General features: G+C 40.8%; 1 protein-coding gene across 3 annotated transcripts in view; it reads right to left on the bottom strand.

The window, feature by feature from the left end:
• Nucleotides 1-27,413, bottom strand: part of KLHL6 (kelch like family member 6) — a 75,942-nt gene that overhangs the window by 23,183 nt on the left and 25,346 nt on the right. For all 3 annotated transcript variants that reach the window (XM_053565486.1, XM_053565487.1, XM_053565488.1), the window contains exon 2: nucleotides 22,252-22,417. In XM_053565486.1, the coding sequence (XP_053421461.1) occupies nucleotides 22,252-22,417 (166 nt within the window). The remainder of the gene's footprint in view (nucleotides 1-22,251; nucleotides 22,418-27,413) is intronic.

Below are 27,413 nucleotides of genomic sequence, written 5' to 3'. Positions count from 1 at the left end.
GAGTCAAAGACCAGAGAGAGACTGATGGGAATACAGATGTTCCAGCAGGCACTGGCAGGGACCAATCATGCGAGTGACCATGGTAAGCCCAGACCCAATGCCTGGCACTGTCTAAATGCCCCCCTGGAACTATACAATCACCCCAGTCTTGAATTGCTTAAGCTTTCCTGTGTCGTTAAGTTGACTACAACTCCTGCCAGTGGTAGAATGGGAAGTTTGAGATAGAGACTACATTCAGTACTAGAAAAATAACAGGTGGGGCAAGATGGCTGACTAGAGGCAGCTTTTGTCACAAGGTCCCAGACAGAAGAAAATTGAGAAGTGAACTCAAAGCAGTTAAATTGGGGGTGGGAGCGGTAGATCACAGGGAGAAGAAATTAAGGCATTGAGCAAATCCTCTGAGACAAACTGCAAGGGCAAAGACGAGAAAGAGGGAGAGAGCAGAGAACAGTTACCAAGTGAACCAGACTCAGAGGAGCCCAGAGATGAATAGAAGGGCAAGGGGGGACCCCTTCCCCCACCCAGGGGGTTCTCCGTAAATAGCAAACCGCAGGATCTCTCAGCCCACATGAGAGAACCATGAGGGACCAACTAGGCATACTCTCTTCTGAGTCCCCCTCCTGCCTAGCAGAATAGGGAGCAATTTTGGCTCCAGGCAGTTTGTGGCCACAGCTTGTTGCCCGTTTTTCTTTGGTTACCTGCTGGGGTCCGCTTCCCTCTGCATGCCTAGTCAGCTCACAAGGCTGGCCCAGACAGCTGGAGGGGCTGCCCCACCCCCATGCACCAGAGAAGCTAAGTAGCTTTGAACCCTGCCCAGCCCCCATAGCAACCACGGAAGCAAGGGTTACAGAGGCCAGTTTCTCTCTCACAGCAACCAAGGACAAGCACAGCTGGCATGGAAGGAAAGCATGGCAGGCCCTGCCTCCCACTGTATCTGATGGGAGGTCAGAGGGGACTCAGTACTGTGTGGCCCATTGAGCTGGGAGCAGCTCACCCCTAATACAGGAGAAAACTCTGGCTCAAATACACTAACTTTGGTGAGGCAGGGTCTCCGTGGGGTCTGCCTCCTACTAGGGGAGATTTTTCCCCAATCTGTGAAGTGGCTTGGACCAGCATCTGTGAACTGCAGGCTCCTCCTGGAGGTTCTGCCCCCAGCTCCTTTGGGCATGGAGAGGGACAGGCCTAGCCTGGGGCCACCTGCTCTCCGAAATCCTGGGAAGCATACAGCAAGCCACAGAGTCCCCTCCCTCAACCTCAGCTGAAAGCCTTGGCTTTTTTAATCTATTGCAGGTTGGGCTGACACTTTTGCTAGAACAGTTTGGTTCACTATTCAGCCCCCCACCTAGGAGCATCACCTGGAGGTCCTGCCCCCAGCTCCATCCAACTTACAGAAAATATGGCTGTCCTCAGGGATCCCCACACCATGTAGCCCCAAATGGGAGCTTTGGGAGGCTGTATGGGGGAAGGGCCACATGTATAAGCAGTACTTCATTTAAGTAGTCAGTGATGCAGGAGTGTGGTGAGTTCCAAATCTTGGGGCCTATGGATCTGATTTCAGCCGTCCAGTTTTAGTTTCCAAACAGCCTTAAAAGCCTCCTGAGTGGACCAATATAACAACAAGCTGCCACACGACATCACTTTGACAGCCCCTGGAAGGGCCACTATAAATTCCAAGCCTGGGAGCCTTGAAACTGATATCAGTCAGCCTGTTTTAGTATCCAACTGGCCCAAAATCTCTGCTGAGTAGGTTAACTGTGTAGCAAGCAGTTGTTTTGCTCTGGTAGGTAATGGAAAGGGTTGGGGCAAGGTCCACATCCTGAGGCCTCTGAACTTGACATCAGCCCCTCAGATTAGGAGCCCAGTTGGTCTTAATACAGGCAGCCAAATGGCTCTACTACCCACTGAGCAGTTGGAGGAACAAGTAGCTTCTGCTTGGCACTGACAAGTCCTAGAAGGGGCATGTAGAGCTCTGCACTTCAGGACAGCCAGTGCCATCACCAGCCCAGCTGACTCAACAACCAAAAATGGCCAGAGCCAGTTGTCTGGGACTATTGCCAACAGATAGGTGCACCACTCAGTTAGCCAGGCTCCACCTTCCAGGCCCAAATTGCTTCCTGAGAGCTGCCTAAGGAATCCTAACTAGAATATCTCTCAACAACAATTTAGGGACAGCCTAACATTCAGGCTTAAATTTTTTTTAATACATAGATACATTGAAAACACAGATGAGGAGGAATCAGCAGAAGAATGCTGGCAACATGAAAAATCAGAGCCAATCAATTCTCCCAAGAAATTACAAGGGAGATACAGCTGAAAATACCATGCATAGAGAAATTGTCAAAATGACAGAAATAGAATTCAGAATATGGATAGCATAAAAGATGAAAGGAATTGAAGAGAAGATGGAAAAAGAAATCCAAAGTCCAAAAAGAAGTCCAAAAACTTTCTCAAGAAATTAATGAAATTGGGGTGGCACCTGTGGCTCAGTGGGTAGGGCACTAGCCCTATATAAGGGTGGCAGGTTCAAACCCAGCCCTGGCCAGCTAAAACAGCAATGACAACTTCAACAACAAAAAAAATAATTAATGAAATCAAAGGCAAAGTCACTGAGAATCTAGACATAATTAGGAAAGATATGGCAAAGTTAAGGAATTGAAAGAGATATTCAAAGAGTTTCAAAACACAGAAGAAAGTCTCAGTATTAGAGTAGAACATGGAGAAGAAAGAACCTCAGAAATCAAAGATAAGACTTTTGAACTAACCCAATCATTCAAAGAGTCAGGAAAGAAGAGAACAATAGCAGAGCAATCTCTTAGAGAGAGATGGGACTACACAAAGCACACAAACGTAAGAATGATAGGGATTCCTAAAGGAGAATACAGAGTCCTAAAAGCATGGGAGCTCTACTTCAAGGCATCATGGTGGAGAATTTCCCAAGCATTGTGAGAGACCCAGAAATACAGGTACCAGATAGTCACAGAACTCCAGGACAATTTGATTAAAACAAAACATCTCCTAGAGACATTGTCATTAACTTGGCCAAAGTCAAAATAAAAGAGAAAATTTGGCAAGCAGCCATGCATAAGCAACTTCTTATTTATAAGGAGAAAAACATCAGGGTAAAAAGAAGACTTTTCAGTGCAAACTTTACAAGGCAGAAGAGAGTGTTCATCTGTCTTTACCTTCTTAAACAAAGCACTTTCAACCTAGGATTCTTTATCCTGCTAAGTTTCATATTGAATGTAGAAATCAAATATTTTACAGACAAACAAACACTGAGGAAATTCACCACAACAAGACCAGCTCTGTAGAAAGTACTCAGCTCTGTTCTATACACTGACCATCATGATGGACCACCAGCAAAGTAAAGATACCCAGAAACTAAAGGACAACACCTAGTTTCCACAATGGTGCAAGTGATAAATCTAATCAACAGGCATCCACAATACAAAATGAACAGAATTCCACATTATTTATCAATTTCCTCAATAAATGTGAATGGCTTGAATTCCCTACTGAAAAGGCACAGGCTGGCTGGCTGGATAACAAGGACACAAGCCACATATATGTTGTCTTCAGGAAACATATCTAATCTCCAAAGACAAAACAAGACTCAGGGTGACAGGTTGAAAAACAATATTTCAGGCAAATGGAAATCAGAAAAAAAGCAGAATTGCCATTTTCCTTTTTTTGAGACAGAATCTCACTCTGTTGTCCTGGGTAGAGTGCCATGATGTCATAGCTCACAGCAATCTCAAACTCAAAATAGTTTCTATTGTCTCAGCCTCCCAATTAACTGGAATTATAGGCACCTGCCAAGAATTGCCATCTTGTTCGCATATTCCTTGGACTTCAAACCAACAAAAGAAACACAAAGGACACTGGTCAAGGGAACAATACCAGAAGAAGACATTCAATCCTAAATATCTATGCACCCTATTTAAATACTCCCAGATATATAAAATAAACCCTAACCAATCTGAAAAATATGATATCCTGCAACACCATAGTAACTGAAGACTTCAACACCCCTCTATTAGAATTAAACAGATCATCCATGCAGAAAATTAAAACAAGAAGCAATGGATTTAAACGCAACTTCATAACAAGTGAGCTTAACAGATATATACAGAACATTCCACCCCAGTAATACTGAGTATATATTCTTCTCATCAGCCAATGGACCATTCTCCAAAACTGATTATATATTAGTACACAAATCAAATCTCAACAAATTTAAAAGAATAGAAATTATATTACAGGGGAAAAAAACTTTTAATATAAAGACACTTGTGCTAGGCTGTATAAATTTAGCAATTTATAATTGCTAAAATGTGGAAATAACCTAAATGTCCTTCAACCCAGGAATGGGTTGGTAAGCTGTGGTATATGTATATTATGGAATATTATTCAACCATAAAAAAATGGAAATTTTGCAGCATTTGTACTAATCTGGATGGAGGTAGAACACATTATTCTTAGTGAAGCATCACAGGAATGGAGAAATATGAATCCTATGTATTCAATTTTGATATGAGGACAATTAATGACAATTAATGACACAGTGGGGCATGAGAGAAGGGGAGACCAGACAGAGAAGGAGGGAGTTGGGGAGGGAAAGGAAAAAGAAGAAAAGAAAAAAAAGACAAGAAAAGAAAATAGTGACTAATTCTCACATAAATTGGATTTAATTTTGACCAAAGTACATTACTTAAACATTAATTTTTAATTCAACGTGTTAATATGTTGTTTGGGATATTGTATCCTCATTTATAAGTGAAATATGTTTGTAATTTTCCCTTTATAATAATATATTCTCTCCAATTCTAATATCAGGTGTACCCAGATCAAGTAGAATGATTTTGAAGTATTTCTTCTTTTTCTATTATCTATAAGATTTGGCATGATCTGTTTTTTGAAATTATCTTTTACTTTTATTTATAAATATTAGTTGTCTATTTTTTGAGATTTAAAAAGAAAATAATAAGAAGAAGTAAACTGATGACTCCATATTAAATCTCAGAGTCAAAGCATTCTATAATAAACATACTCTTATTTGACAATGTGAACGTTACTTTCTTTGCATTATTATTATTATTATTATTGCTTAATATTTCAATGCAGCAATTACCTGATCTCTTTTCTGAATGTATTTATGTTCGTTCATTCTTTACAAGGTTTTTGTTTCTACTCCTTTTCTTAAACATTGTCATTGTTATTAAATTTTTGCCTTTGTGAAGGCAAAAAAATGAAAAACTAATAAACACATGTATATGTAAAAATAAAAGAAAATTTAAAAAAAAGAATAGAAATTATATCTTCTATCTTTTTGGACCATTGTGGAAAAAAATAGAACTCAACTCCAACAAAAACCCTCATCCCCACACAAAGTCATGGAAACTAAATAACCTTATACTGAACAACAGTTGGGTCACGGAGAAAACAAGATAACAATGAAGTCACAAGCTATCAAAATCTATGGGCTACTGAAATAGTAATCCTGACAGGGAAAATTTTCACATTAAATGCCAACATCCAAAAACACAGAAAGAGTGCAAATCAACAACCTAATGAATAATCTCAAGGAAATGAAAAAGGAAGAGCAATCCAATCCCAAGCCTAGCAGAAGAAAAGAAATAAACAAAATTAGATAAGAATTAAATTAAATTGAGAACAAAGAACTATAAGAAAGATTAACGAATCAAAAAGTTGGTTCTTTGAAAAGATCAATAAAATTGCTAAACCCTTGGCCAAATTAAATAGAAACAGGAAAATAAAATCTCTAATAACCCCAACCAGAAACAAAAAAGGGAAAACAATTACATATACCCCAGAGTAACAAAACATCACTGATTACTACAAAACACTCTATATCTAAAAATTTGAAAATGTGGAGGAAATGGGCCAATACTTGGATTCACACCACCTTCCTAAACTCAACTAGAAAGAATTAGAACTCTTCAACAAACCAATATCAAGCAACAAAATTGCAACAACAATAAAAAGTTTCCAACAAAGAAAAGTCCTAGACTAGACAATTTTACACCAGAATTCTACTAAGCCTTCAAATAGCTCATACCTATATTGCAAAACATCAAGAAGAAATGCTCTCCAACTCCTTCTACAAAGCAAACATAACCCTGATACTAAAACTATGAAAAGATCCAACAAAAAAAGAAAACTATAGACCAAAATCATTAATAAATATTGACACAAAAATATTCAATAAAATCCTAGGAAACAGAATACAGCTACACACTAAAAAAAAACTGTAGATCATGATCAGATGGGCTTTATTCCAGAAATGCAAGGTTGATTCAACATACACAAATCCATAAATGTAATTCACTGCATAAAGAAAAGCAAAAACAAAGACCATATGATCCTCTCAATAGATGCAGAAAAAGCATTCAACAAAATTCAGTCTCCTTTATTGACAAGAACGCTTAAGAAAATGGGCATATGTGGCACATTTCTTAAACTGATAGAAGCCATCTACAACAAATCCATAGCCAATATCATGCTGAATGGAGTAAAACTGAAACATTTCCCCTTAGAACTGGAACCAGACAAGGACATCTACTATTGCCACTACTATTTAGCATAGTGCTGGAAGTGCTAGCCAATGCAATCAGGCAAGAAAAAGCTATCAAGAGTATTCAAGTGGTGACAGAGAAGGTCAAACTCTTGCTCTTTGCTGATGATATAATCTCATACTTAGAAAACCCCAGGGACTCAACCACAAGACTTCTAGAAGTGATCAAGAAATATAGTAACATCTCAGGGTATAAAATCAATGTCCACAAATCAATAGCCTTCACACATACCAGTAACAGTCAAGCTACAAATGAAGTCAAGGACACAATGCCCTCACAGTAGCTTCATAGAAAATGAAATGCCTGGGAATATGCTTAACAAAAGATCTCTACAGAAAGAACTATGAATCCCTAATAAAAGAAGTAGCAGAAGACATTAACAAAAGGAAGAACATAACATGCTCATGGCTGGGAAGAATCAATATGGTTAAAATGTCCATACGAACCAAAGTGATCTATACACTTAATGCACCCCTCCCCCATTAAAGCACCCACATTGTACTTTGAAGAACTTGAAAAAAAAGTTCTTCATTTCATATTGAACCAGAAAAAACTCTGAATAGCGAACAGTCTTCTAAGAAATAAAAACAAATCTGGAGGCATCATGTTACCAGACTTCAGGTTATACTACAAGTCCATAGTGATCAAAACAGCATGGTACTGGCACAAAAATAGAGACACAGATTTATGGAACAGAATAGACAACCTAGAGATGAAACCAGTTGCATATCACCATCTGATCTTCAATTAACCAGACAAAAGCATACACTGGGGAAAAGAATCCTATTTAATAAATGGTGCTGGGAGAACTGGTTAGCCACATGTGAAAGACTGAAACTGGACCCACACTTCTTACCACTTACAAAAATTGACTCACAATGGATAAAAGATTTAAATCTAAGACACAAAATGATAAAAACTCTAGAAAAAACGTGTGGGAAAAACTCTTGATGATGTCAGCCTGGGGAAAGATTTTATGAAGAAACCCCATTGGCAATTGCAGCAACAGCAAAAATGAATAAATGGGACCTGATCAAGCTAAAAAGCTTCTGCATAACTAAGGGTACAACAACTAAAGCAAACAAAGAACCTTCAGAATGGAAGATGTTTGCATACTACAAATCTGACAAGAGCTAATAACCAGAATCTACAGAAAAGTTAAATCAACAAGAACAGAGCAAACAACTCCATTTATCATTGAGCAAGAGACATGAACAGAACTTTCTCCCAAAAAGACAGACAAATGGCCAAAAAAACACATGAAAAATTGCTATGACCCCTAATCAGAGAAATGCAGATGAAAACCACCCTAAGAAATCACCTAACCTCAGTGAGAATAGCCCACATCACAAAATCCCAAAGCTTTAGATTGTGGCATGGGTGTGGAGAGAAGGGTGTGCACTACTGGTGGGATTGCAAACTAATACCACCTTTTTGTAGAGAAGTATGGAGAATCCTCAAAGAGCTAAAAGTAAACCTTCTATTTGATCCCACAATCTCATTACTTGGTATCTACCCAGAAGAAAAACAATCATTTTACCATGAGGACATTTGCACTAGAATGTTTACCACAGCTCAATTCAGAATCATCAAGATTTGGAAAGAACCCAAGTGTCCATCAACTCAGGAACAGATAAACAAACTATGGTGTATGTATACCATGGAATACTATTCAGCCATAAAGAAAGATGGAGACTTTACATCTTTCATATTAACTTGGATGAAGTTGAAACACATTTTCTTAGTAAAGTAGCATAAGAATGGAAAAGCAAGTATCCAGTGTACTTGTTTTTCTGTACACAGTGAACTACTGCATGCCCACAGAAGGAAAAAAAAAAACACAATCAAATTCAAGTAGTGGTCATAAATTCAAAAAGTCCTTAATGATTACTACAAAAATCTCTATTCCCAGATATATGAAAGCCTGAAGGAAATGGACCAATGCCTGGAAGCACTCCACCTTCCTAGACTCAACCAGAAAGAATTAGAAATCTTGAATGACCTATATCAATCACTGAAATAGCATCAACAATATGAAATCTCCCAGAAAAGAAAAGTCTGGGACCAGATGGCTTCACATCCAAATTCTATCAAACCTTTCGAGTAGAACTAGTACCTATATTATACAGCCTTTTCCAAACCATAGAAAAAAAGAAGGAATACTTCCCAACACATTATATGAAGCAAATATCACCCTGATATCCAAACCAGGAAAGGATTCAACAAAGAAAGAAAATTATAGACCAATATCATTAATGAATATCGATACAAAAATATTCGATAAGATCTTAGCAAACAGGATTCAACAACACATCAAAAAAATTATACACCATGATCAAGTTGGTTTTATTCCAGGGTTACAGGGTTGGTTCGACATATGCAAATCTATAAACACATACATCAATAAAATAAAAACAGGAGAGGAGATTAAAGATGGCGGCCGAGTAACAGCTTCCCTGCAACTGGGAACAGCGAGTCTGGGGAGACAAGACTCCAGGCATCTTTGGCCGGTGGGATCTGCCTATAATCATCCCTTTGAGGATACAGGGAGCCAGCAAGGGACTTCTGGACCCCAAGAGGAGGACAAAAACAGTGGAAAATTGGCAAGTGGTTGCGTGTGTTCGATCGACCTAATCACGCCGGCAACCCTAAGAACAAGCAGCAGTGAGACTGCAAACCGGAAAGGCCTTACCTGTGAACTGTTTCGGTGTTCTTGGACTTGGCACTCAGTTGAACTGCCCTGGGGAGAGCTTGAGCAGGAGTGTGGAGAACTTTGGGCATTGTCTGGGGCCCCAGACTGAGCCACTGAGCTGGGCGCAGAAAGAACTGCCCCGGCAAGCTCTGCCCTCAGGGTCTCAGAGCAAGGATTGGGCAGGTCAAAGTAACCTACTGACTGAGCAGCCTAATGGCGGGGACTGAGCTGCCTTACAGCCTTAATCCTTAGGGGCAGAGTGAGACAGTTTTGGCACACTGGAGCCTTGGGCTGTTGCCCTGGGTAGAGTGCTGTGAGGTCACAGCTCATAGCAACCTCAAACTCCTGGGCTTGGTGCCGCCCAGACCTCCATAAGAGCTGTGCAGCGACCCCCGACTGGTGACCCGCACCCACCGGGCCTCCACATTCCCTGAGCAGGAACTGCGGGAGCCACACAACCCTGCCTCCTCCCTCCTGTGTCCTCCCAGCTTCCACACTAGCCCATTCATCTGGACAGGGACTCTGGTAGCTGCATGCCCTTTGGAGCCCTCCCTGCCTCTGTGCAGAGCTCTTCTCCTGGCCAGAGACTGCTGGAGCCTTGGGCTCTCTGTGCCAAAGTCACTGGGTGCCTGGCACTCCCAGAACTGTGAGCACCACCCCCAGCCCTGTTGCTGGATCCGGGTGTGTCACAAACCAGAGCTGCTTCCACAACCAGAACTCCCTAGCTAGAGCAGTCCCAGAGGAACTACACAGGGTCACTCCCTACAAAGATCCAGCAACAATAGAGTGATCCCGCTGGGGTCTAATCTTGGAGAGACACCTCCCCAACTCTAAGGACAGCCAGAGGCAATGGTGAAAAACAATCAGGAGGTAAAATCAATAGAAAAACTCTGGCAATATGAATAGTCAGAGTATATCAACTCCCCCAAGGATCAATGGGGCAGAAACAGCACAAGACTCCATGCTCAAACAAATAGCTGAGATGTCAGAAATTGAATTCAGGATCTGGATAGCAAATAAGATCGAATTAGAATTCCAAAAGTTATCTCAAGAATTCAACGGATTCAAAGACCAAATGACCAAAGATTTCGACACATTGAGACAAGTTGCATCCCTCAAAGATCTGAGAAACACAGTAGAATCCCTCAGTAACAGAATGGAGCAAGCAGAAGAAAGGATTTCTGACATTGAAGACAAAGCTTTCGAACACTCCCAAACCCTCAAAGAAGAAGAGAAATGGAGAGCAAAAACAAACCACTCTCTCAGAGAGCTCTCAGATAATTTGAAGAAAAGCAAAATTCATCTTATAGGGATCCCCAAAAGTGACAAAGTGGCTTCACAAAGCACAAAAGAGACTCTCTGTGCCATGAGATTATGAAGGAGAACTTTCCAGACATGCCAAGAGATTCCGAAATTCAGATAGCAGACAGTTTCAGAACTCCAGCACGACTCAACCCAAATAAGGCATCCCCCAGACACATCATAATCAATTTCACTAAAGTTAATATGAAGGAGAAAATTCTGAAAGCTGCCAGATGAAAGAAAACCATTACCTACAAGGGGAAGAATATCAGAATAACTGCAGATCTCTCTACTGAAACCTTTCAAGCTAGAAGAGGATGGTCATCGACTTTTAATCTCCTAAAACAAAATAATTTTCAACCCAGGATCCTGTGCCCAGCTAAACTGAGCTTCATTTATGATGGAGAAATTAAGTACGTCAACGACATTCACATGTTGAAGAAATTTGCCACAACTAAACCAGTTCTCCAGGACATTCTTAGACCTATCCTCCATAAAGACCAGCATAATTCTCCACCACAAAAGTAAACCCACCCAAAAATTTTTTGATCAAATTCCAACTTCCACAGTCGCAAAAGGATTAAAAATGTCCACCGGTCTCTCGAAAGGCTTATCAATACTCTCAATTAATGTGAATAGTTTAAATTGTCCTCTAAAGAGGCACAGGTTGGCTGACTGGATACAAAAACTCAAGCCAGATATCTGCTGCATCCAAGAATCGCATCTTACATTAAAAGACAGATATAGACTCAAGGTGAAGGGATGGTCATCTATATTCCAGGAAAATGGAAAGCAGAAAAAAGCAGGCGTTGCAATCCTGTTGGCAGACACAATAGGCTTTAAACCAACCAAAATAATTAAGGATAAGGATGGACACTTCATATTTGTTAAAGATAATACTCAACATGATGAGATCTCAATTATTAATATTTATGCACCCAACCACAACACACCTCAATTTATAAGAGAAACTCTAACAGACATGAGCAACTCGATTTCCTCCACTTCCATAGTAGTTGGAGATTTTAACACCCCTTTAGCAGTCCTGGATAGATCCTCCAAAAAGAAGCTAAGCAAAGAAATTTTAGATTTAAACTCAACCATTCAACATCTGGACTTAACAGACATCTACAGAACATTTCATCCTAAAAAAACTGAATACACATTCTTCTCATCAGCCCACGGAACATAGTCCAAAATTGACCACATCCTAGGCCACAAATCTAACCTCAGCAAATTTTAAAAAATGGAAATTGTTCCTTGCATCTTCTCAGACCATCATGGAATAAAAGTTGAACTAAATAACAACAGGAACCTGCATACCCATACAAAAATATGGAAGCTAAACAACCTTATGCTGAAGGATACATGGGTTATAGACGAGATTAAGAAGGAAATCACCATATTTTGGAAGAAAACAACAATCAAGACAAAAATAACCAGAACCTCTGGGATCCTGCAAAGTCTGTCCTAAGAGGGAAATTTATAGCACTGCAAGCCTTTCTCAAGAAAACGGAAAGAGAGGAAGTCAATAACTTAATGGAACATCTCAAGCAACTGGAGAAAGAAGAACACTTCAACCCCAAATGCAGCAGAAGAAAAGAAATAACCAAAATCAGAGCAGAATTAAATGAAATTGAAAACAAAAGAATTATACAACAGATCAATAAATTCCAAAAGCTGGTTTTTTGAAAAGATTAATAAAATAGATAAACCTTTGGCCAACCTAACCAGGAAAAAAAGAGTAAGATCTCTAATTTCATCAATCAGAAATGGTAATGATGAAATTCAAAAAATCCTTAACAAATACTACAAGAAACTCTACTCTCACAAATATGAAAATCTGAAAGAAATCGACCAATACCTGGAAGCACGCCACCTACCAAGACTTAGCCAGAACGAAGTGGAAACGTTGAACAGGCCTATATCAAGTTCTGAAATAGCATCAACTGTACAAAATCTCCCTAAAAAAGAAAAGCCCAGGACCAGATGGCTTTACGTCAGAATTCTACCAAACATTTAAAGAAGAACTAGTACCTATACTACTAAACCTCTTCCAAAATATAGAAAAAGAAGGAATATTACCCAGCACATTCTACAAAGCAAACATCACCTTGATCCCCAAACCAGGGAAAGACCCAACAAGAAAAGAAAATTATAGACCAATATCACTAACGAATATAGATGCTAAAATACTCAGTAAGATCCTAACAAACAGAATCCAACAACACATCAAAAAAATTATACACCATGACCAAGTTGGATTTATCCCAGGGTCTCAAGGCTGGTTCAATATACGTAAATCTATAAATGTAATTCAACACATAAACAAACTTAAAAATAAAGACCATATGATTCTTTCAATTGATGCAGAAAAAGCTTTTGATAATATCCAGCATCCCTTCATGATCAGAGCACTTAAGAAAATTGGTATAGAAGGAACATTTCTTAAACTAATAGTGGCCATCTACAGCAAACCCACAGCCAATATCGTATTGAATGGAGTTAAATTGAAATCAGTTCCACTTAGATCAGGAACCAGGCAAGGTTGCCCATTGTCTCCATTGCTCTTTAACATTGTAATGGAAGTTTTAGCCATTGCAATTAGGGAAGAAAAGGTGATCAAGGGTATCCACATAGGATCAGAAGAGATCAAACTTTCACCCTTCACAGATGATATGGTCGTATATCTGGAAAACACTAGGGATTCTACTACAAAACTTTTAGAAGTGATCAAGGAATATAGCAATGTCTCAGGCTACAAAATCAACACCCATAAATCTGTAGCCTTTATATATACCAACAATAACCAAGCCGAATAGTCAAGGACTCTATTCCTTTCACAGTAGTGCCAAGATGAAATATTTGGGAGTATACCTAACAAAGGACATAAAAGATCTCTACAAAGAGAACTATGAAACTCTAAGAAAAGAAATAGCCGAAGATGTTAACAGATGGAAAAACATACCATGCTCATGGCTGGGAAGAATCAACATTGTTAAAATGTCCATACAGCCCAAAGCAATATATAATTTTAATGCAATTCCTATTAAAGCTCCATTGTCATACTTTAAAGATCTTGAAAAAATAATACTTCATTTTATATGGAATCAGAAAAAACCTCGAATAGCCAAACATTACTGAGCAATAAAAACAAAGCAGGGGGAATCACGCTACCAGACCTGAGACTGTACTATAAATCGATAGTGATCAAAACAGCATGGTACTGGCACAAAAGCAGGGAAGTAGATGTCTGGAACAGAAGAGATGGATCCAGCTACTTACTGTTATTCGATCTTTGACAAGCCAATTAAAAACATTCAGTGGGGAAAAGATTCCCTATTTAACAAATGGTGCTGGGTAAACTGGCTGGCAACCTGTAGAAGATTGAAACTGGACCCACACCTTTCACCATTAACTAAGATAGACTCTCACTGGATGAAAGATTTAAACTTAAGACATGAAACTATAAAAATACTTGAAGAAAGTGCAGGGAAAACTCTTGAAGGAATCGGCCTTGGTGAATATTTTATGAGGAGGACTCCCCAGGCAATTGAAGCAGTATCAAAAATACACTACTGGGACCTGATCAAACTAAAAAGCTTTTGCACAGCCAAGAGCACAGTAAGTAAAGCAAACAGACAACCTTCAGAATGGAAGAAATTTTTGCAGGTTATGCTTGCCACACAGGTCTGATAACTAGAATGCACACAGAACTCAAACTAATCAATAAGAAAAGAACAAATAATCCCATTTTTATGTGGGCAAGAGACTTGAACAGAAACTTCTCTGATGAAGACAGGCGCATGGCCTACAAACACATGAAAAAATGCTCATCATCCTTAATCATCAGAGAAATGCAAATCAAAACTACTTTGAGATATCATCTAACTCCAGTGAGATTAGACCACATCACAAAATCCCAAAAACAGATGTTGGCATGGATATGGAGAGAAGGGAATGCTTCTACATTGCTGGTGGGAATGCAAGCTAATACAACCTTTTTTGGAAAGAAGTTTGGAGAACGCTCAAGGAACTAAAAGTAGACCTACCTTTTGATACTGCAATTCCTCTACTAGGTATCTACCCAGATGATCAAAAATTATTTTACCACAAAGACATTTGCACCAGAATGTTTATTGAAGCCCAATTTATAATAGCCAAGACATGGAAACAGCCCAAGTGCCCATCGACACATGACTGGATTAACAAATTGTGGTATATGTACACCATGGAATGCAGCCATAAAAGAAGATGAAGACTTCACATCTTTTATGTTTACCTGGATGGAGCTGGAACATATTCTTCTTAGTAAAGTATCTCAAGAATGGGAAAAAAGTATCCAATGTACTCAATACTACTATGAAATATATAATCACCTACACACTCATATGAATGGCAAAACATAACTATAGCCCAGAAAGTAGAAGGGAAGAGGAGAGAGAGAGAAGGGAGGGTATTAGGGGGGACCTCAACTAATGTGCATGATGCAATGGTACATTTCAAAACTATTAAGAAATGAGTATAATTGTGATGGATGTGTTACTTAGTTCAATGTAAGCATTTCACATTGTATATCAAAGCAGTACCCTGAACCCCATAAATGCATCCATGTATAAAGTTACAATTTAATAAAAAATAATAATAATAAAAGATTAAAAAGTAAATTCAAGTAGTGGGGAAGGAGATGAATAAAAGGAGAGGGAAGGGGGAGGGGGTTTGGTAAGCTCTCACCTAATGGCAATGTAGGGGGATAAGGCACACTTCCTGGGCAAAGGGCTCAACTACAACTTGGACTTTTACTCAACAAATGCAAACGATGCAATCTAGTCCTTTGTACCCATATATTAATCTGAAATTAAAAAAGAATAAATAATATAAAATGCAAGAAAAGAAAAATAACAGATTAAATTACAGTATTTTTATACATTCAAATTTGTAGCCTAAAATTTAGACCCTCTATACTGGTTAGAACTCAAAAAGAACAATATGAAATTCAAAAACAGGCAAAGCTAACCCATGGGGAGAGATGCTAGAGCAGCCGGTTCCCTGAGGATGTACTGCCTATGGAGGATATGGGGAGAGTTCTGGGATGCCAGGAATGTTCTATGTCTCCATCTGGATGGTGGTTACATGGGTGAAGCATCAAGCTGAATTCTTAAGATGTGTACATTTTACAGAATGTAAGTTATACCTAAAAATAAAAAGGAATAAATAATTGAGATCAAACACTGACACATATGAAGCTGAAAGATTCATTGTGTCATTGGCAGAAGCTTCTTTACGGGGACACCTGATGGACACAAGTGTTTGAGGTTTTCCAGGTGATGTTGGGCCAGAAGAGTGGGAGCTGGGCCAGTCTTGATCCCAACACACTCTCACGGAGCACCACTTGTCTCAGATCATTGCACTGGAGGCCCCCACCACCTCCAGGAACAGGTCCTTTGAGCCTTTCCTCTTAGATGTCTCATTTTATAAATGAGACATTTTATAAATTTATAAATGAGAAAGCTGAAAGCTGATTTTATAAATGAGAAAGCTGGCTCAGCACCTGTGGCTCAAGTGGTGCCAACCACATACACCTGAGCTGGCGGGTTTGCATCCAGCCCGGGCCCGCCAAACAACAATGACGGCTGCAACCAAAAAATAGCCAGGCATTGTGGGGGGCACCTATAAGTCCCAGCTACTTGGGAGGCAGAGGCAGGAGAATCACTTGAGCCCATGAGTTGGAGGTTGCTATGAGCTGTGATGCCACAGCACTCTACCCAGGGTGACAGCTTGAGGCTCTGTCTCAAAAAAATAAAATATAAAAAATAATGAGAAAGCTGAGTTTCAGAAAACTTAAGTAGCTTGTCCACAGCCACACAGAAAATAACAGACTGAAGCAGGGGGTAAGCTGAGGCACACCTACACACGTCCTTTCCCCTCTGCCACTCTACCCTTACCCATACTGCACGTGTTTCATGTCTAAAGCAATCCCGCCAGTATGACGGGGCCATCAAAAAGAACAAGGTAGTTCTCTACACATACTGACCTGCAAAATCTCCAAAATATATCATAACGTGAAAACAGTGCATAATAGAGTGCACAGTGTGCCTAAGGCACCATGTGGGACTTATGTTCACATGGACTGGGATATACACAGAATACGAAAAGGAACAGGACACCCCTAACAGCAAAGACTGGCGCAAGGTCATTGCCTTTCCTTCTGTGTTCCCAAATTTGGAATGGGAGTACATTTTAAACATCTGAAGTAATATTTTTAAATCACAACATAATTTCAGCAACCTATATACAAATTGCTGCCCCTTACGGTGCCTTCAAGCATGAAAATCGTCCCAGTTTTCTATGTCAGGGACTTCACAGCAAATGAAGGGGGAAGAAATCAGTGGATTAAACAGACCCTCTGGAGCCCACAGCACTCTTCTTTCATTTTCATAAGAATTGACACCAATAGGAAAACTGAGCAAAAGAGCCTCAATTTTAGAGATGCTTACTAATTTTTGACTAGAAAGTGAAAGAGACTTGAAAAGTTTTGAGGGATTAGCAGCGTAGGGGGACCAGCAATAAAGACTGGCCGTCTGTGCTGAGTCTGTCCTCTCCTACTTTCTCAGGAAAACCAGCCTTTTTATTAAGGCTCATCACTTGAGAGAAAACGAAAGAAGGAAGAGGACAAGGAGGCAGAGGACAAAGAAAACCGTAGGCCAAACTATTTTCACATGTATTAAAAGATGTAAATATCAAAGCCATAAACACAATAAGACTAAATGAAATTATAAATGAATTAAGTATATGAGTATATGATCAAGCAATGGGAAAAGCCTTTATAAAATACACTCCAAAAGCAAAATTCATCAAGAAAATCATCAATAGGTCTGACTAAATATTAGTTATAAACTTTCTTTTTTTTTTTTGTGGAGACAGAGTCTCACTTTATCGCCTTCAGTAGAATGCCGTGGCATCACACAGCTCACAGCAACCTCCAACTCCTGGGCTTCAGCGATTCTCTTGCCTCAGCCTCCCGAGTAGCTGGGACTACAGGCGCCCGCCACAACGCCCAGCTATTTTTTAGTTGCAGTTCAGCCGGGGCTGAGGTTTGAACCCGCCACTCTCGGTATATGGGGCCGGCGCCTTACTGACTGAGCCACAGGCGCTACTCTTAGTTATAAACTTTCATACACTAAAAAAGCCTTAATTTAAAATTTTGAGCCAAATGACCAGTGGAAGAATATTTGCGACATGGCTTATAAAATATTAGTCTTTCATAGCTAACACATTTTTATAATTCTCTTGAAAAATCACCCAAAACAGAAAGGAGAACGAAAAACAGAAACATAAACTCCATCTTCAATGAAACCAGGAGACATCAGTAACCTCAAACCGCAGAGTATGGAGATTGGTTAGTGTCTTTGCTGAGAAGAGGAAGGTTGGAACAAGTGCCTGAAGAGGAACAAGTTTGTCTCTCAGAGCCCCCCAAAACAGGAATATTAAAGTGTCAAGAAAGCAGGAAGGCAATGATAAGTGGGGATGATAGCAAGGTATGGGTTTAAGGAGTTAAGCTGACTGTCCTTCCACCTCTTGTAGTCCAACAATTTTGGTGCCCACTCCCTCTGGAGGAGAAGGTTTATTCTCTGGAGAACCCAGACTGATGGTTCTGGATTCAGGGACACCCCAAACCAAGGAAGACACATGTGAAATCATACTGAAAATACAGAGATTAAGTAAAGATTTGCACCCACACTTGGTCCAGAACACTAACAGCAAAGTCCAACAGATACTGACATATGAAAGTCCCACTCTCCAGATGACTAGCTTTTCATCCTGACCCATGTGCACCAAGCTTAAAACTAGCATACAGCATATTCAGTCCTCCATCTTAAGTGTGACCAGGAGATGGCCAAGGATCAAATAATCAAAAGCGTATTTGAAGAAATCCTCTGCAGTGGATTGAATAGTGGTCCCACCAAAAAAAAAAAAAAAAAAAACTCCATGTCATAATCCTCAGTATTTATAAATATTATCTTATATGGCAAAAGAGTCGACATTACTCTATGTGGCACAAGATGTGATTAAGGTAAGGAGCCTGAGAGGAGGAGCTTATCTAGGATTGTCTGGGCGTCCTACATATAATCCCACGTGTCTTTATAAAACACATGGAGAGAAGACGTGCAGAGGTCACGGATGCAAAGATCAGAGCGGTACAGCCCCAAGTGAAGGAATGCCAACAGCTACCAGAAACTGGAAGAGAAAAAAGAGATTCTTCCCTGGAGCCTCCAGAGGGAGGACATCCCTGCTGAACCTTGATTTTAGATTTCTGGCCTCCAGAACTCAGAAAGAATAGATTTCTTATGTTTTAAGCCACCCAATTTGTGGTAATTTGTTATGGCAGCCCCAGGAAACTGAAACATCCTCTAAGATGGAAGTTGGAGACCTAAGCAAACAATCAGATAAGGGAACTCAAAGAGAGAGCAGACAACAACTTAACAGCTTCACAGGAATGAGAAATGAGAGTAGCAATCTACCAAAATAAATAATAAGGACTCATAGAAACTAAAAATGTAGTGGCAGAAATAAATAATTTCACAGAGGAGGTGAAAGGTAAAGTTCGAAGAAATCACCTAGAAAGCAGCATAGAACAAAAAAACTAGAGATGGGGAAAAAAAAACTAGAGATGGTCAATAGGAGAGAGGAGGTAAGAAAAAATAAATACAGGAGGTCCAACACCTAACTAATTACAGCTCTAGAGGAGAGAATAGATAATAATAAAAGAGTTGGAATGACAGTCTCAAAGAGATAATACGAGAAAATTAAGAAGTAAGCAAAAGAAGAAACATTTAAAACAAGTGAAATCAGTTGCTCCAGAAGAGTGGGCTAAAGAACAGAGTGGGAATAAGCGATTATTGTGTTTGAAGACTTTTAGCTATAGTTGACTCTTTAAGCTTGTATTAGTTTACTAGGGCTGCCATAACAAATTAATAAAACTTGGCAGCCTAAAAAATTATAAATTTATTTTCTTACAGTTCTGGAAGGTAGAGGTTCAAAGTCAAGTTGTCAGCGAGTTCCTTCCCTCTGGAAGTTCTGGGGGGAGAATCTGTTCCATCGCTATTTCCTATGGCTATGGTGGCTGCTGGCAACCCTTGATATTCCTTGGTTTGGGGCTGCATAACTCCAATCTCTGCCGACATCTTTACATGACTTTCTCTCTGCGTCTCTGTGTCAAATTTCCCTTGCTTCCTTTAATCAGGACACCAGTCACTGGACTTGGGACTTACCCTAAATCCAGTATGAACTCATCTTGAGACCCTTAACTGAGTTACATCTGCAAGGACCCTATTTCCAAATTAGGTGACGTTCACATGCATCAGGCGTTAGCGCTTAGACATATCTTTTAGGGGACACAATTCAACCCACTACAAAGCTGTTTTTATGAACTACTTTGAACATTTGTACTTATTTCTTTAGCATGTGCATTTTAAAAGTTTTAAAAATTCATCTAACATGAAAAGATGATTACAGTTTTTGTAAAACAGATTAAAAACAGTATGTCCAATAGGACACTATATTTTTTCAAAAATACAGATGTAATAGGTAATAACATTACAAACACATGGATAGCATTTACCATGTACCAGGCACTATTTTTAATATTTTATAAATATTATAGCAACTCCATGTAATAGGCTCTATTATCATCCTTGTTTTGCTAAAACGGAAACAAAGACATTATGACTTGCCCACTATCACACCACTGGTAAGTGGTGTTCTTTTTGCTTGTATATGATTCTAATTTTTCTGTAATGAGTTCGTAATGCTGTTGCATTAAAAATAATGAAAATCACATTTTGAATGGAAAAATATATCTTCTTAGCTTATTGTACAGGACCTGATTTTAGCTAGTGGGAAAAATAGGAGACCTGACTACTAGCCCCAACTTTGTCCTCAAGGCACATAGAAAGTACTCAATGAAATTTGTATTCATTGAGTGTCTACTTTGGGGTCAGACACTACTACACTGGAAGCAATAAGTACTATTACTATTATTATTGTCAGTGTTTGCTGTTCATCTTTAAACAAGTCAGCAACCCTGTCTGGGGCCCAGAAAAGGAGATTAGCCTGGAAATAACAATGGCAGTTATGGCTAGACTGAATGGTGGTAAACGGGAGGAGTCTGCTGAAGGTTACTGGCCCTTTTCAGGCAGTGCAGATGGGAAATATTTGCCTTTTAGGGAATGTTCGAGGGGAAAAAACAAAATTTGAACTAGATCTCTAACACAGAAAGCGTTTCCCTGGAGACAGATGGTGGGAGCAGTAGGCAGACAGGCTGAGGTGAGGATGCTGAATGTGAAGTGGCTGAGTCCCTCCCTCCACACAGTAAGGGACACTTTTATGCTGGTCAGTGAGGCAGAAAGGGACAGAGAAAAGGGTGTGGGGGTGTTAGCTGCCAGGGAAGGCAAGACCAGCACTGATGGAAGTAAGTGCTTTAAGACGCTGGGGAAACCAAGCCATGAAATTGTCTGACTCAGAATTCACTAGAGCTGTTTTGTGGTTGATTTTCCTGCCTCTTTCCACTCTTTGCTAGACCTCATAAATCCTGCCCAAACTACAGCCTCAACAAAGCTAATTCTACTTAGTGGTCTTGAACCCTGGACTCCTTGTTCCCACCTTCCCAGACTTTGGTTTTCTGTTCCCCTCAACTGTGATGACCAACTAGACAGAACCTCCCAAAATCCCACACCATAGACAAGATCTGACGCTTGTCCCTGTCCCTGGGAATGACCTGACCTGTTTCTGGACTCTGTTTCTCCTCAGGCTCCACAACTAGGCAATGAGATGATCTCTGTCTTACCCCAATGGAATGGAGTTCAGTGGTGTAATTAAACTCAGACAAAGATGGCAACTTGGGATGAGACCTGTGTGACAACTGGGTGTAATTGATATCATCTATGGGTCTAATTATTTTATGAAGCTAAATATAATTAGTATAATCAGATTGAAGCAAACATGATCAAATGGGAGCAATAAATGTTACTTTAAAATAAAAATTCTATGGGTTCTCTACATAATCTTCTATACCTCTTCCTTCTCAATGGCTCTCTTTCACAGCCACCACAACATGCTGACCTCATAAGGTCCTGCTTCCCCCAGAATGTAGACACTGCTGCCTGAGAGACTGGCAAGGACGTGGACCCTGGACTTACAAAGCCCAGGGTTCAAATCGACCGAATTCTCCACTAATTCTCCACTTGGCTTATTTGCCCCACCCTTAAAACAGAAACAGTAAACACGTCCCCAGGTTGAGCTAAGGATTAGAAGCCGTGTGTGTGAAGGGCTTACTGAAGCCCTGAGCTCCAGTTAGGCTTCTGCCAGTTGTAGTCATTGCCCCTGGCGTCAGGAAGCAAGTGTGGGTTGTAGTCACCAAGCTCCCCTGGCTCCATTGCACCACCTTTCAGAAAATCTCCAAATGAGCATCTTCCAACTTTGAAGTAAGCACAAGCCCAGCTCTGTGTGTGTGTGTGTGTGTGTGTGTGTGTGTGTGTGTGTGTGTGTGTGGTGAAACTATAAACAGCTAAGGAACAGGGAACCAGTCTAGGCAAGTCTACCTAGGGAATCACTGCTTCCACCAGCTTCAGATGTGAACACGAAGCCCATTTGCTCACGCACCTGGAAGAGATTAGCAGCCTCCAGGACCCGCTGGACGTTGTGCTTGGTGATCAACGCCTTGCTGGTATAGGTGTAGTCCAGAAGGGTGTGCATGGTCTCTGCATCGACCCCTTTGATAATGATCCTCTTCTCATACTTTTCCTTCAAATCACTGCAGAACATGGCCCTGGAAGAGAAATGTGTAAAGGTGAATCCTACCAGGACCCTGGTTCCAGGCCTCAGGAAATCCCTATTCAGACTCATCTGCCCTCATGGAACAGGAGGTTCTCAAGTCCAGGACCTGTACTGATGGCTCCCCATTTCTCCAGCACCCCCACACATCAGACACTCAGTCCATGTTCACTGAACAGAATTAAACTGTCCTGCTCCACCATGGCCAGCTGTGTTCCCCAAAGCCAGTCTCAGATCTGTTTTACTGGCATTTACTGGCTCAAAGTACAAGAGATTTGTCTGGGAGAATTGTGGGGGCCCCAAGCCTTATCTGTCTTTTTACTTCCAGCACCCAAAAAGGGTTTCTCACTTGGTTCTTGTTTTTTACAAAAACCCACTCTGTTCTGGCCTGGAGCCTGGCCCCACACCCTGGCAGGACCATCTGGGGCCCAGATGCCCCCCAGGATTGCACAGCTCCTGCAGCTGCTACTCACCCCAGAGGCCAAGCCTTTGAGCCCTTATCTATGGGTTCCCAGTCACAGTTGGGAGCCTCCTGGGACAGAACTCCCTAGGATCATTACTCTGTCTCACCTCAGGACTATTCTTTTCCTACTGCTTCCCCAAAACTGGACTTTTAAATCTTTAGCCTCTAAATAAGCAAAAAACATGGGGGAAAAAGGATGTTGGTTTTAGCATTAGATAGACCAAGATTTGAACACCAGCTCCATCAACTCAGAAGCTGGACAGGTTACTTAATCTGTATGTATGAGTTTCAGTTTTCTCATTTGTAATGAGGATTTTAATACCTATTTTAAAAGTGTTTTTATAAGAAATAACTCCATAACTAATTGATAAGTAGAGATACAGAGGTTTTTTTTCTTTTTTCACTCCATGTCAGGCTCATGTGTGAATTTATCATACTTCTTGGATTTTGACATTTGAACTATTAATGCACTTAGGTAATGTGAGAGCAATTTTACTTGCAGTAGAGCCTCCAGAGTTGACTACTTTCCTATGTTGACCATCTCTTTAAGTTGACCTAATTTTCGTAGACCAGATATGCACCCACATGTATGTATCAGAAGAACAGGCCTAGTTCCTTCTGTTGACTGCCTCCGTATGTTGACCAGCTTGTTACATTCCCTGGGTGGTCAACTTACAAAGGTTCTACTGTGTTTCTAAAATACAATTAAACCATATCATGCTTCTGAAAAAAATGTCTGGAATTCTGAAAATTTAAATAGTGCCAAAAATATGGCAAGCTCGCATAAATTAAAAGCAGGGGAAAGAAGACAGAAAAACATGAGTTATAAAATATGAAGATAATCCATGAATGAGGCTAGACATGCACGGTTGCTGCACATGGTCAGCTACACAATTCACAATTCTTGTGATATGCTTTTGACAAGCCTGAATGCTCAGAAGAAGTATTGTTGTTCTTAGCATGAAAGGCTAGATAGAATTTCTCTTGAGAATGAATAACAGCCTCACAACATGCTTATCCCATGAGGCTTGTGCCTAATACCTGTAGCCGAGATAATTCCTTCAGTCTCATTCACACGAAAACCTGTTCACTTTCTCTTGCCCTCCCAGAGGCTGTTAGACTCCAGCAATTCCACAAGCTGCCCTTGGAAACTCTGGAATTCATTTTCTTTTGATTCACCAAGCGTTTGCAGAATACTCACTGCACTCAGGATACTGGGCTAGGGCCAGAAAGGATCTAAACAGTAGGCAGTGCTCTGGCCTGAATTGTGTCCCCCAAAACTTATACACTGAAACTCTATTCCCCAATGTGACTGTATTTGGAGATGGGTTAAATGAGGTCATAAGGTTGAGGTCCTAAACTAATAGGATTAAGGTCTTTATAAGAAGAGAAACAGAGACCAGAATATTCTCTCTCTCTCTCTCTCTCTCTCTCTCTCTCTCCCCCTCATGAGGGAACAGCAAGGAGGCAGCCATCCATAAGCCAGAAAAGAGCCCCCACCAGAATTCAACCATGCTGTCACCCTGATCTCAGAATTGCAGCATCCAGGACTGTGAGAAGATAAATTTTTGTTGGTTGATCCATCTAACATGTGATATTTTGTTATGGCAACCCGCTAAGACAGATTTTGGTACTGAGAAGTGAGGTACTGGGGTGACAAATGGCCAAAAATGTAGAGATGGATAATAGATGGAGCTAGAAGAAGGCTAGATTGCCATGAACAGAATGCAGGTAGAAATATGAGCATGAAGATTATTCTGGTGAACTCTCAGACAAAAATGAGAAATGCCGTATTAGAAACTTCAAAGAGCAAAGGTGAAAGAGCTCGACTGAACCGTGTGCCAGTGCTTTGTGGAAGGCAGAACTCATGAGTGGTGATATTTAGCTAACTATTTCCTGGAGGAGATTTCTGAACAGGTGCTGAAGGAGCCACTTAGTTCTCCCAACTGCTTATAGTAAAACACAAGGAGAGAGAGAAGAATTGAAGAAGGAATTTTTAAGCAAAAAGGAACCAGAAATTAAAGACTTGACAAATCACAAAATCACACAAATTGAGAAAGCATAATCTGAAGAGAACACCAAGCCTGTGGTTGGTCAACCATTTGACAAAATGTTTATGAGATTACACGTCCAGAAACATTGCCATTCCGGACTGAAGGGAGACGACAAATGAAGAAAGACCATCGGCCTTCTAGACTTCTTGGATTTAACAATATGGAAAGAGAGAGACACTTAGCTGCAAACATGCCCTACGTATTCTTCAAGAAGAGGGAGAAATTACTCTGAGGATGATTCTGAAAGCATCAAGGTCACTGCCTCAGTTCAAGAGTCCAGACAGCCCCCTCCAGAGCCTTGTGGGAAAGAACTCCCACCTATAGCCATGGGGGTAGGGGAGGCTGCCACCCCAGTGCGCCTGGAGGGTAGAACATCACACCAAACAGAATATTCTCAAGTCTTAAAATCAAATGGGATTTACCTTGCTAGGTTTTAGACTTTCTCAGGACCCATCACTGCTTCTTCTTTTCTGTTTCTCCCTTTTAGAATGGGAATATCTATCCTATGCACTTCCCACTATTGCAATGTTTTTCAATCTTTTTTATCTCAGAGCACATTTGAACCTATAGTTAAACTTCCATGTCACACTTAATTATGTCGATTTAAAAAAAAAAGAGTGAAAAAAGAATATACTTACTGAGCTTTGAACTTCTTTTGAAAATAATTTAATTAATGATCTTTCAAAAATTTCACGGCGCGGCATTCTGGCCTCTCATGGCAGACCAGAATGCCGTGGCACACCAGTTGCAAATCACTGCACCATTGTATTATATTTCAAAAGCATATAACTTGTTCAGTTTCACAGGTCCATAGCAGAAGAGCAATGTTGCCTTAGGATGAATTGTACTTCCAACAAGTACTGTGTGCAGAGACATAAATGTGCATGAGTTTGGGGCATGTAGAGAAAGGAGCAGGTGTGGTATTCAGGGGGGAACCCTGGGTATGTAAGAGACAGTGGTAAGAAAGCAGTCTGGAAGGATAACCTGGGTCCAAACGGTGAAGGGCCCTGGAGGCAGGCTAAGGGGTTAGGTTTTTATATTCAGTGCATAATAGGGAGCCACTGAAGGTTGATAAGCAGAGGCAGGACTCCAAGAGAACATTTTTAACGGTGTGTTCTCACTTTAGTTTGCAGGTGATGCATGCCACTGGAGTCAAGTGTTAACTGCACCCAAACAGAACTAAGGGGCCTGTGACAATGCCAGAGCCCTTTCCCATAAATGTACTTATGAGGCAGTAACCACACTGCTAGGGAACTTATCCAACCAGTTGTCACTGGACTTTCTAAGTTGCAAACACATGAACAGGTGCCTTAGAGAACCATCATCTCCCATCCAAGTCTTTGAAACCGGAAGGTCCCAGAGGAGCCCTGGTGATGGAATGGAACTCCCCAAACTAGGACTGCCAACCCAGCACAGAGGGGATCACATCTCAGTTCTTGCTCTTCCTCCCTGTCCCTTACCTCCTGTTTATCTCTGGAAATTCACTATGGGTTTATTTTCCACTTTTCCTAATCTACAAAACAAAGTTAACGGCTTATACTTCTCCAGAGCAAGCATTAAAAAGTCAAAAGGCTGGCAATGAGCTCTCCCTATGGTCTCCTTCTGTCCTTCTTCCTCTGCCCTTGTTATTGTAATCAATGATAATTCACCTTTCTTATCTCTCTCCTTTTCTCTTTTCCCTCAACTGGTCTCTTCCTCCTCACAAGAACATGACAGCAGGAAAGAAGGAGCAAATGTGAATTCCGGGGCCTGCAAAGTTAATAAATCCCAGCCTGGGACCAGAGGAGCCATGATGTCGTTTGGGCAGGTACCAATCTACAAGCTACTTTTTTTTTTGTAGAGACAGAGTCTCACTTTATGGCCCTCGGTAGAGTGCCGTGGCCTCACACAGCTCACAGCAACCTCCAACTCCTGGGCTTAAGTGATTCTCTTGCCTCAGCCTCCCGAGTAGCTGGGACTACAGGCGCCCAGCTATTTTGTGGTTGCAGTTCAGCCGGGGCCGGGTTTGAACCCGCCACCCTCGGTATATGGGGCCGGCGCCTTACCGACTGAGCCACAGGCGCCGCCCTACAAGCTACTTTTTTTAGCCGTAAATCCTCTTGGCCAGCAGCACAGAGCTGTCTGCAGAGGCACAATTGTGAGCCTTTAAAAGTGGTGTCAAGTAGGGCTTGCCTTGCTACCTTCTGACTTTGGGAGGATTCCTTCCCTCACAACCACCACACGATTTCTTTCTGCTCAGCGTACCTTCCATGGAGGAGCTGGCCAAGCTCACTCTCTGGCTGCCTTTGTTGGGAGTCTCCAGAATAGTGTTTCTCAACGTTTTTATCTCACAGCACACTTGAACCTAGAGTCAAACTTCCACAGCACACTTAAATTATGTTGATAACAAAAAAAAAAGGGGTGGTACCTGTGGCTCAAAGGAGTAGGGGACCAGCACCATATACCAGAGGTAGTGGGTTCAAACCTGGCCCTGG

This window comes from Nycticebus coucang, chromosome 16, assembly GCF_027406575.1.
Source record: "Nycticebus coucang isolate mNycCou1 chromosome 16, mNycCou1.pri, whole genome shotgun sequence".
Taxonomy (NCBI): domain Eukaryota; kingdom Metazoa; phylum Chordata; class Mammalia; order Primates; family Lorisidae; genus Nycticebus; species Nycticebus coucang.
This window is presented reverse-complemented; position numbering and strand designations above follow the sequence as displayed.